Source organism: Pyxicephalus adspersus, chromosome 5, assembly GCF_032062135.1.
Source record: "Pyxicephalus adspersus chromosome 5, UCB_Pads_2.0, whole genome shotgun sequence".
NCBI classification, from domain to species: domain Eukaryota; kingdom Metazoa; phylum Chordata; class Amphibia; order Anura; family Pyxicephalidae; genus Pyxicephalus; species Pyxicephalus adspersus.
In genome coordinates this window covers 118,836,780-118,848,978 of record NC_092862.1, presented here as the reverse complement: position 1 = coordinate 118,848,978, position 12,199 = coordinate 118,836,780, and the positions used below count along the sequence as shown (strand labels likewise).

Below are 12,199 nucleotides of genomic sequence, written 5' to 3'. Positions count from 1 at the left end.
CATTTAATAAGGCTTCCACCATTTATACTGTCTAATGAAATTGGCCTGGATTGTATTTCTGGATTATATTGCTATATTGTTTTCTATGCAGGATGTCTATGCATTTTTGCAGTCAACCATTGCTCCAAGGCATAAATAAAAAGAAAAAGAGTCTTTCAATTATACAATGTCGGCAATATACCAGGAAATGTCTGTTTTTTAGTTATTGTAAAAGTTAAATATTTTACACCATTTCTTTTAGCAGGAAGACAGAAAGGAGTTGTATTTGAAAGCTGATTCCATGTTAGTAAATGCAATTTATGGCTTAAGCAGACTGGTGTAGGGTTTTCATTAAGCTTTATGTACAACAATCCTCCTTAAGTTAAAATAAACCTATACTCAATGTAATTCCTGCGCACATCCCCAGTGGCCATCCAATGGCCCAAAAGGATCATCATCTTCTCAGCCTCTCCCACTATGGTGAAGAAAATGGTTCCTTCTAAGGGGAACAGAATGGCAGCCAATTGGTAAGTATGTGCATAAACAGCAAGTATCACAAGTAAGTATTTGTCATTTTTAGCAAGTGAATATGGCGGAAGCTCACCAACCACCAATGAGTTTAGTTCCCCTTTAACTGGATATTTAGTTCCCCTTTAACTGGGTTTTCTGGAACCCGCAGCCTGAACTTCAGTTTGCCTATATAGACAAAAAATTCAAGTGACATCTCCAACTCCAACTATGTATTTCAGCTCAATTTTAGCTCTTAATCAAATGTTTTCATCTTGATCTCATCAAATGTCCATGTTTACCAATGTCTGAATAACTGTGAGCTAAAAACTGTGGCATTAATAAAAAGCATACTCATCTCCACTAATTATAAAATTGCTCCATTTTTTTACATTTATAAATTGTACAAAATGATCTTTTGTATGCCTATCTTAAACTCCCTAGCAACAAAGTCATTTTGACTCCGGTCAACATATTAATTTAGATAACTGTAATTTCAAAAGCTTGAATGTTTTCAAATATAAGATGTTCACATTTGATTAGTAAATTCAGCTTATTGCTATTATGTGTCAATTTGTATAGAAACAAAAAAAGGTTTTATGCACTTTTTTAAACAACTTTTTCCCATAGTTTTATCTAAAACAATGTTGCAGTTACTTGTGGCCACAGTCCTTATCATTGGTTCAGTAATTAAATGGACCCAACTAGTAAGATGGGACAGTATGGAGCAGGGAGATCAATTTGGATAATTTTGGTTTGTCTTTCATGCTTGCCCAAATTGTCATATTTCTCATTCACTAAATTAAAAGAATATAATTTGCCTTAGTTCATCTAGTACAAATTGAATTTAAGGCAAACAGATAATTTAATAAATAAAATGCACAAATGATAGATATTTTTTTTATCTGTCAATGATTTGTATTTCTGTCCATCATGTTCTGCAATTTACAGAACATGAGACAGTGAAAACAGAAGCAAAAAATCCATAAATCTTGAAGGCAGAAGCAACAAAAAAATATATATAAAAGAGAGCTTATTTGCATCTCCACTCCAAAGGGGAAATGTTAGGGTATATTCTGTGTGGGAGTGCCGGGGTCTTATATTACCTGTTCATAAGTTTATAGACTTCTCTCTTTCTCCATGCAACCAACATCAATAATTCAGACAAATGTATTCTATTTGGATCTACATACACATTTGTTGCAAGATACGCAATGCACTTCCCATACTATTTCATGCTTCTGATTCTACCCCCTTACCTGCTGTCTGCTCAATTCTGTAGGGAGTTTACCTTCAGCCCTTTGCCCCCTGAACTCTCTTCAGATTAAAGAAGCAAAGTCATACCCCTCATTATAAATTTGTCTTATCGTATTTGGAACTTCCATGTTCTAGATTGTCATGATAAGACCCAAAATAAAAATAATTAAATGTAGTTCTGAGTTAAGGGCATCCGACATACAGACGACTCCTAGATCCAAACGGAGCTTCCCTGCTCGTTGCTGTGCAGGACAGAGGCTTGAAGGGGGGAGGGGCGGTTTGCATGATTTGCAGAAGAAGTCATTTTGCTGTTCTGCAAGCTCTTGTAACTCTTTATTGACCAATACAAACTCTGCAGTTGTTTCTTTTTGCATAGCAAAGCACAGCTTGCCCCAGAAGTTAATGAATTGTCTAGGCTCCATATTTTTTTTTTTTTTGCTTTGTTTTTTTGCTTTGTTTCTGATTAACCCACAGTGAGGATTTTTTACAGTAACTGACACCATGATAATAATATCTAATAATATTAATGCCTAATAATATGTTGAGACAAACATCTGTCCTAACTGCATTTATTAAAATATTGTACCTGTTCCGACTTACATACAAATTAGGTTTAAGAACAAACCTACAGTCCCTATCTCGTATGTAACCTGGGGACTACCTGTAATTAAAATCCTTAAAATGTACAAAGATTAGTGAGAGGGGAGGCAAAACACTTAATCACAAGAAATAGGTGCTGGGGAGGTCCTGGTTATGTGGAAAGCTGCACAGCTAAAGCCAAGAACAACTTCACAATGGGTTTTCTAATTTGTTCAGGTCCAAAATGTATCTCTTAAAGGATTTAATGTGATTTCTTTTCTTTGCCTTATTCGATTTGGGATTAGTTGGGATTTACATCTTGTACATTGCTGCAAGCTGCAGTGCACACTAACATTTCACAGTTCTTGGAAACTCCAGTGATGAAATATATCCTTGTTTTACTCAAATGCCACAATCATTACAATAAATGATGGCACCTTTATTATGACTTTCCCTGTAGGAATATGTGTAAAATCTACTGTTGGGAAATGAGAGATAAAAAAGGATTTTCAGTTCTGATTAGATATGGTCCACAAGGTACACTTTCTGGTTACAAATAGCACGTAAATTGTAAACATGCTGAAACTGAAATATATTAGAATAAAAGGGTAAAAAACATTAGTGGTATATAAACACTATTCCTTTGATTTTTATTAAACACACTATTCAAGATATTTAACTCACTGATCTTTGATTTTTATGCATTTTTTAATTGACTTTAAAACAGAACAATCTTCTCTCTTTGCCGTACTTTATCCCAAAGGGAGCCTGACATAATCCAGCCTTTTTATCTTCTAAACTACATAATGCAGGTAATTTTCTCTTCATTGATTTAAGTTTACAACATTGGGCAAATCGTACACGTAAAATGCTTTAGCAAAACAACACGATCAATGTGAATAGATATAGATAAATATGCTCTGGGATGCTTGACAAATTTTTCCTGTCATGGGGATCATATCTTAACAAAGTACATTTGGCAGAGCACAAGCTATAAAAAGGAAGCTCAGAGTGGATTAATTTAACAATGTTTTTTCTTTATCAGTACTAAAGATCAAGACAGTGCAGAATGAGTAAATGCCCATCAAACATTAAACAGAAAAAGTGGCCATATATGGACCAAAAAAAGCTAATTGTGCAACTTTGTCCACAACATTCAGAATATATGGATTCAAAGAGTACCTGTGCAGAGAGCAATTTGAACCCACAGCTATTTAAGTAATCATTTGTGATCGCTGCACTGAATTGGGAAACAATATGGGGGTGTCCATGGTTGCCTGGTTGGTAGTATCAGGGTTAGCCATAAGTGAAATGAAAATATAGGGAAGGAATCATTGGCTATGTAGACCATATCTAATCAGAACTGAAAATCCTTTTTTATCTCTCATTTCCCTGCAGCAGCTTTTACATCTATTCCTACAGGGAAAGTGCCCTCATTGCATAGCCAATGATTCCTTCCCTATATATTCATTTCATTTATGGCCAACCTTGATAGTACCAACCAGGCAACCACGGACACCCCCATATTGTTTCCCAATTCAGTGCAGCGATAATCAGGTTTGTAAATGAACCACCATCCAGTCCAACCAAATTTTTACCTGGAAACTGATCAATTTATAACCAGGTAATATAAATGGCTCTCTAAGGTATAAACTACACAAATAAGTCCTACTGGTTAATTTTTCTAAATTGTACAATACTTTAGTTGTGTGTGACTTATCACTACAGCATACAAGTTGTAATGCTTTCAGCATAGAGAGAAACATCAGATTGGTACTCCTTTTTGCAAGTGATTTCGGCAGGGAAGATCAGGCTAGGAGTTGGGGGCACATTTGCCTATCATAGAATATATGTCTACTGGGGATCCCCTATAAAGATTTTTTGACACTCAGGCAATAATCAAAGTGGAAGCTGCTTCTTGCTCTATGCTGACACTGGTTATCACAACATAAAGCAGAGCGAGTTCTTTCAACAATAACTTCTATTGTGGCTCATCCCATGTAGAAATAAAAGAAAACCAAGAAGGAAGTAAAGTAAAGGAAGAACCCGCATCTCACCATGCCCACCAATCTGGCTCATGGCACATAGCAGGCTACACTTTCTTTAGGCCACAGCCAACTAGTGTGGCATTATGCTTATATATATCAAGCTATAATAACCGTTTTTTGCTGTAGGTGCTGCATGTGAAAACTAATGGAGCCATTAAGAAACAGGGAGGATCAGGAGCAAAGATTCTGATGTTTATGCAGAGAGGTCAGAGCCAAGTATCAAAACTGTTCAAAGTGTTGTGGATGAATGCTGGCTTAAATTATATGACCCTTTAAGAAAACTTAAACAGGACTCTGTATTTAAGATATTTAAGCATAACTATCCAAAGTTGTAATGCGACAAAATAGCAACGTGTCTATGCTGTCTATGAAAATCCCAGCACCAAGCAGTCTGACAAGAAACCATACCCACCTTACAGAAGCACAGATGAAATGTAATTATAGATCATTAATTATGATAATTTCAATGCAAACCAAGCTAGGAAGGATCTGTTATTTCTGGCCTCATTAAATATTTCCACTCGCTCTTAGCATGCTCTGTTCCTCTACCTTGAGATGATCACACTGGGAAAGAATGCTGCATTTGCTTATAAAGTTAACATGCAAATGGCATGGACAAGATATTCTTTTTGATAGCTAGCCAAGAAGATAAAGTATAATTTTCTTTATAATGACCTCAGAAGACTTAAAAGGTGAAACCTAAAAGTTCACAGATGGTGCAGAAATAATCATGAAAATGAAAATCAGATTATCAGAAGATAAAATCTTGATGGTATTTTTAGAAGTATTAAAAACACCAAGCAAACAATAGCTATAATTTCTGAATAAACAATACAATATTTAACACATTTATGCTCATTTACTAATGCTAAACACCAGAAACAAAACAAATCTAAAAGGAAATAGTCTAAGTGGTGCTAATGCACTAAAATTACATTTTAAATATAATTTTAACTGTTAAGATAGCTTCTATGACCTTATTGTGCATAAACTGATTTTTAAAAGCAACAGCATAGCAGTACAGACTGCAGCTACCTCATAGCACTTACTAATCATGTGAGTCCCAGAAGGATTCTGGAAGTGGTTCTTTTAGGTTGTGTGTCCCAGTTAGAGATTCATAAAATGTAATATTCATTTGAACAATGTTACTATTGGTTCTTTTGGTTTCTAAAAAAAAAAGCCTGCATGTGCAAATTACTCTATTCATCCAATGTATACTTGCCAACAATTTTCGCAGGCAATGTGGTTTATTTACTAAAGGAATATAGGCTGTTCACATAGCAAAGGAAAAAATATCCTTGCAGGGGATAGTTCACTTAGTTTTAGTAAATTAGAAGAATCCCTGATGACTTCAACCATCCAAAAATGTGCAAGAAAAATCCTGTTTTCTTGTTTCCTTGCATGTGATTGAGTATTCTTTGTAAAGTTAAAGTGAAAGTAAACCCAAAACTAACCCAAACAAAAAAATCACACTTACCTTCAATCCCGCAGATCAGTCTATCCGTCAGGAGGTTTCTTCCTGCGTCATCCATCCATCTTCGGCCCGGCGCAGAGGGAGCGCCAGGCACCGCCATCTTCTCTTCTTCCATGTTCTTCTTCCTGGTCACCGAATTTCTCACTGCGCCAGCACAAGATTGGGCGACGAAGATGGGGAAAAAACTTGCCGAGCTCACTGCTGGCGTGAGATCAGCATTTTTTTTCCTCATTGATGAATGGGCTCCTTCTGCACATGCTCAAGATGCTCGGGCATGCACAGAAGGGGCAGCCACGAACGTCACAGGATGCGTGACGTGGGCTCTGCGCTTCCATTTATTCTTGATAGCCTAGGCAATTGAGAATTAAGGGGGCGGTGCTGTACCCTTTTTTTAAAAAAAACAAACAAAAAAAAAAACAAAATGTTTAATTTAAATAAAAGGGTTGTCTACCCTTTTATGTAAAGTAACAATTTAGAGTTTAGGTACGCTTATTGCCTTGCATGTGATTGGGTATTCTTTGCAAAATGAATTCCTTGTACAGGTTTGGTAATACTTTGCTAAGTGAATTTTCATTGCATTTACTAACCAAAGTAAATTACCACTTTCAATGTAATAATTAATTTTCGTAGGTGAACAGCCTAAATTCCTTTAGTAAATCAGCCCCAATACTTTTATGTTGAGCTTGGTGTTCAGTTATATACCATAAAACATAGTAAGTGCACAGAAGAAATTTAAAGCTATTGCATCACTGGTTTTATAGGAAACATTCTTATAATCCCATTCAGGGCAAAGTCACAGGTTCCCACTTGCTGACACTCACCATTGCTGTGTTCCCCAAATTCTCTGTTTCTCCACTGCAGCTAGAAGTCTTAACTCTTGGTAAACTCTGGGATGATGTTGCAGCTTATACAAGACTAATGACTATTTCGGCTTTCTCACAATAAAGTGTTTGGTCCTGGAAATTTGCCACTGAGGCCTGAGCACTGCATTGTAGGAAAAAGTGGTGGAGGACATATGCTCCCCCTTTACTGCTCCAAGGTGAGTATCATTGTGGGTGTCTTTCAAAGAAACTGTGACTTTGCCTTGAATAGGTAAAGCAAAAAAGTCTCTTTAAAAGGAATAGTTCAAATATTGTTACTGGTATCTTGGAGCCATGGGGGAGTTTGGCAATGCAGAGATGGAAATAAATATGGGTATGCAGTTGGGTATAAGACCAAAAATGCACATCAGCAAATGGCTCTGTGTATATGCATCACTATATATGGATGGGCAGGTTGGTTGGTTTGGACAGTCATTTTATACAATCTGCAAATACACGGTACTTACACCAACTATGAAGAAATCCAGCCAACACCAGGCATTCGTGAAATATTTCTTAAAGCCATAGGCCACCCATTTCAGCAGCATTTCCAGGACGAAAACGTAAGTAAACACCTTATCTGCATACTCCAAGATAACTTTCATAGTTTTTCTCTGGTCGATGTAAATATCTTCAAATGCCTGCAAAACAGAAATAGCTTTCAGGCAAGTTCTCAAGACATAAGGGCACTGTAACACATAGTTAATGTGAGTTATGAACTTCCATTGTCATGGCAACACAGACCAGTTTTGCTAACTTCTTCCATGCATAAGATTTGTTTGTGCCCTCTCTGGGTAAATTATGACCAAATTAAATAACTTCGAGATGAATACCTGTGCTGATAAAATACGCATATTATTGCCGCAGCCACAGAAACTATGAAGCTGATACGGCTTCCCTTAGTGATGTCATGTTGTCATGATGGAAGGTAATCAGACCTATTATTCATCACATCTGTTGGTACAAATGTGTCATCTTATCTGACACAATGATGTCATCATGTCCAACACAATGGAATCAACTTATATAAATAGTATATGGAACCAATCAGTCACCTCCCACATCACTGGTACAGAGTAAGCACAATGGGCAGTACTATACCAGAGTAATGGAGGTTTGGTAAGAATTGGTGGGAAGTATAACACAGACTAGTAGGGTTGTTTTCGGGGTTGTTACTGCATGGCACTTGGAATGGACAGCCAGGAAGTAGATGATAACTTTTCAGGAGTTAAATGTTACAGAACAGTCTACAATACTTTAAGACAAAGGACCAATGCCAACACTTTCTTTTACATGTAGCATCATAACTCATTTATAGTTAACCTCCCTAGAGGTAACCCGGAGTGTGACTCGGGGTAGAAAAAAGTTGCTAAAAGTGGTAACCCCGAGTCACACTCGGGGTATGTAAACCTATGGGAAGGTTAGTAAATAAAGCCTTACCTGATCCGCCGGCGTCCCACGCCATCCAGCGCCGTGATCTCCATCTTCTAGCTCCTTCCTCCTTCTGCATCCGATGAGTCACCTGGGAGTTTCCGGTGACGTCAGTGCGTGTGTACGTTGCCAGCGAGGTGGGGCGGGAAATTCAAAATCCATTTGTATTGCATTCAATACAAATTGTACAAACTGTATTGAATGCAATACATTGGATTTTTATGTGTAAAAGCAGTACATTGTTTTCAAGAACATTTATTTTACTGTATATATAATAGTATGAGTATAATGTGTATTTTTTTCTTAAATTTCAAAAAATTAAATTTTTTTTTTAAATCTATAGATTTATTTATTCAATTTATTGTTTTTACATGATTTTGTGTTTCAAACTTTATTATACTCATACTATTATAATATACTGTAAAATAAATTTTCATGAAAAACAATGTACCGCTTTTAGACATATAAAACCGGAAAGAAATGAACCACTAGGGAGGTTAAATAGAATATCTTTCTTGGAGGAGAGCCCAGATTTCCCTAGAAAATAGAAGATACCACCTCCTAAAATCTAATATATTATAAAAAATAATGTACAAAAATTGGATTTTTTAGGCAGAGAACAATGTTTGTGTGATACCACAATAACTTCCACTGCATCAAAACAATTAGTGCAAATTCCATCAATAGCAACAAACAATGCCTCCAGTCAATTAATCAATAAGGGGTAGAATTATAAAACTGGAGAAAGGAGCATGAGCAAGGTCTTTCCTTCTACTTAAGTTAAGATGCATACAACAAACTGTGCAGGTATTTGTAACCTGCTTAAATTGGATGCTTTACATTTTTTAAACATTTTACATCATACTTTCATAACATCATAAATCGTTAGATTGTGAGCCCCTATGAAGGACAGTTAGTGACATGACTACGAACTTTTTAAGCCGCTGCTTAATATGTTGGGACCATATAAATACTAGCTAATAATAATAATAATAACTCATTTAGTTTATTTAACAAAGGCTCTCCAAAACCTTTTCACCCTGCACACAAATGGGGTAATTTCAGTAATTTTCAGCCACCTATTCCTTAGCTTTTACAGGAATAATAAAACAAGCTGCTTTTAATAATAATACTAGAAGCTGCCCTTGCAATAGTCTCTCTTTGCAGAACAGATTACAAGGATTACAAGCAACCTTTTGGCCCTTGAAGAACCCTTAAAATAACTTTCAGGCCTCAGGAAAACCCCCTACAAAAGCCAGTTTTTTGGAGGTTTATGGGAAAAAAAGTCTCCTAAATTGTTGGCCAATGAAAAGAATGCCAGCCTACAGTGGTGGCTAGAATACCATCTTTACAGACAATATAAATATCATTAGAGTCATGCATCTGGCTTTACCAAGTGTTGGTCCAAGGACTGTGCAGGACTGACCATCAAATGACAGATCAATCAGCCACAGATCATGAAACCCCTAAAAGCCTCAGGAGGAACCCTGGTTAAGATTGGCTGATCTAGACTATCCTCAGGTCTTCCACTGTAATAGATGAGCTAAAGTCTGAAAAGCATGTAATTTCCCCTTTCTATCTGAAAATAAAAACAATTAGGTATTTTCCCTTTCCAAAAGGCTCTACCCCCCTCATTTCCTATGAAACAAAAGCTTATTGATATTTTACTGATAAATAAAACAGAGTTTTTTTATTTCTATTTATCAGTAAAAGAAAACCTAAACTGGTATACACTGCACACCATCCGTACCATGATTAATCTAACTTGTTACGGTAAACCATCAAAAATAATGGCATCATTTTACTGAATGAGATTACATTCATGTTATGCAGGAAGGATGCCTAATGTGGTCATTTCTGTGTCACCCCAGGGGGCTCTGATAATTATTAATGCAAAGCCATTCAATTTCCTGAACTAGCAAAAGAAAGAAACAGACTTTAAGCAAAGACACTGACACCTATGATTGTTTTATATAACCATTTTGTGAAGCATTTTCATTAGTCAGAGGGTAAAATTGATTAAAAAGTGGTCTGGAATATTTTAAAAAGCAAAGTTGGCTCCCAAATGTAATATAAACTCTTTTACAAAAATGGCTTTCACAGGTTTTAGTTGAAATAGCTATTGGTCCTAATATACTTGCCTGCATATTGTCAAACCTATTAATGTGACTTCTATTGTATGATAATGTTTTCAGTACTAGGCCTTGGCATGATTAAAGAGTTGTGATTTACTGCCGAAGTCCTAAAAATGTGTGCAGATCCTGGCTCTTGAGGACTAGAGATGCAGGACACTGCTGTTTGTTACGCTTAATAGGAGAGGGTGGAGTTTTATAGCTTTATCTTGTTTATAATAATCTTATACAGATGAATGAGTGAGTGTTATTATCCTAGGACAGGGGGGTGTTCATGGCAGCAGGTCAAAATAAAAAATAAAAAAACAGCCACCACACTAAAATACTATATTTTTGGGTGTTTAGATATACATTAAATTTGAACTCTGGGTGCAAAATTATTCATTTAAATATATTTCATAAATCAGTCAACCTTGTGTACACCAAATGTCTTTGAAAACCCAGATATTGCCTTGTAAGTAGCAGTGACATAATTACTGTCCTGCACAAAACTTTACAAAGCTCAGAACTGTGGGTGGGATGTAGAAGGCCTTCTCACTAAAGATACACATACTGTACGTATTAAATGTTGTAGTTTTATATATGCCTAAGTTTTAGCTTTAAAATCAATAGAAAAAGGAAAACATTTGTTCATATTAAATTACTAAAAAATACCCTTACTTGGCGTGCTGCTAGCACACTGTGCACATGTGGTTATTTTACAATAAACAAATAAATTCTTTACTATATATGAAGTTGATTTAAACTTTAATTTAAAATAAATATAGTGTTTTATACTCACCAGTGCCCCACTGCTAAGGAGAATCATGAAGATGATAAAAGATTCAAACCAATTGTGTTCAACTATCCTGTAACAGGTCTTCCTTAGCTTCCACCACGCTTTGCCAACTCCTTTTGTGATGTCAATTTTGCAGCAGGGACAGTAACGTAAACAGCCTATAATAGAAAAAATCAATGGTAAAAGAAAAAGCTCTAAGATTTTACAATATTATATATTAAAATATACATTTTTATACAGTCCTAAACTATAAGATGACCAATGCATTATCAAGATATATATATATATATATACATATATATTATTTATACATATATATAATATTTATACATATATAGACCCTAATATTTTAATTATGAATTATTCTCTTGAAAGGGGTAAACGAAATGATGCTCTGCTGACTTTAAACATTCAATCACATGCAAGGATAAAATTCAGTTGTTTTTTAAGATTTCTCTGCATGTGATTGGATATTCTTTGGAAAGTACATGTTCAACAAAACTACTATGCTAAGTCAGTGTTTTTCTGAGTCACGGGACATTTTTTACATTGAAAAAATCCTGCAGTACACCACAAACTAAAAATGTTACAAAATGACACCCTGTAGCCTAATACTGTACATATAATGACAATATAGTTTCCCACTTTATTTATACACACCAAGTGTGAAACCTGGGCCTGTTTAGAAGACTTGGATCAGGGGTGCCCACACATTTTTGGCTTGCAAGCTACTTTAAAAATGACAAAATCAAAATGAACTACTAACAATAAAAATGCTAAACACACATTTATTTGTATATACCCAGTATACTTTATATTTAAAATATTGATTGTTTACCTTGCATAACCAAATGAACATGTTTGGCAAAATACAATTCTTTCTTTATTTATTTTTTTTACTTTAGTTTTGTTTTAAAATGATCCTTTTGCAGATTGAAGTTCACTTTCAATATTAAAAACAAAAAACCATGTGCAAACTCCTGGCTCAAATAGTTTTATGTGTTATTAGCCCAATCACTCCACTAGCTGTGCAAAAGTGTAACACATGGGTTTAAAGAAACAAACCTGGAGACTCACACATTTAATTCAACAAAATTACACCTGCCACATCCCGAAATTAACAAATAATAGACAAATAAAAGGTGAGGGACTTT

The 12,199-nt window shown here is 35.5% G+C and overlaps 1 protein-coding gene across 1 annotated transcript in view; it reads right to left on the bottom strand.

Moving 5' to 3' along the window:
• Positions 1-12,199, bottom strand: part of LOC140332095 (sodium channel protein type 5 subunit alpha-like) — a 238,635-nt gene that overhangs the window by 49,964 nt on the left and 176,472 nt on the right. The window contains exons 19-20 of the mRNA XM_072413393.1: positions 11,049-11,203; positions 7,172-7,345 (exon numbers count right to left, since the gene is read on the bottom strand). Coding sequence (XP_072269494.1) covers positions 7,172-7,345; positions 11,049-11,203 — 329 coding nt within the window. The remainder of the gene's footprint in view (positions 1-7,171; positions 7,346-11,048; positions 11,204-12,199) is intronic.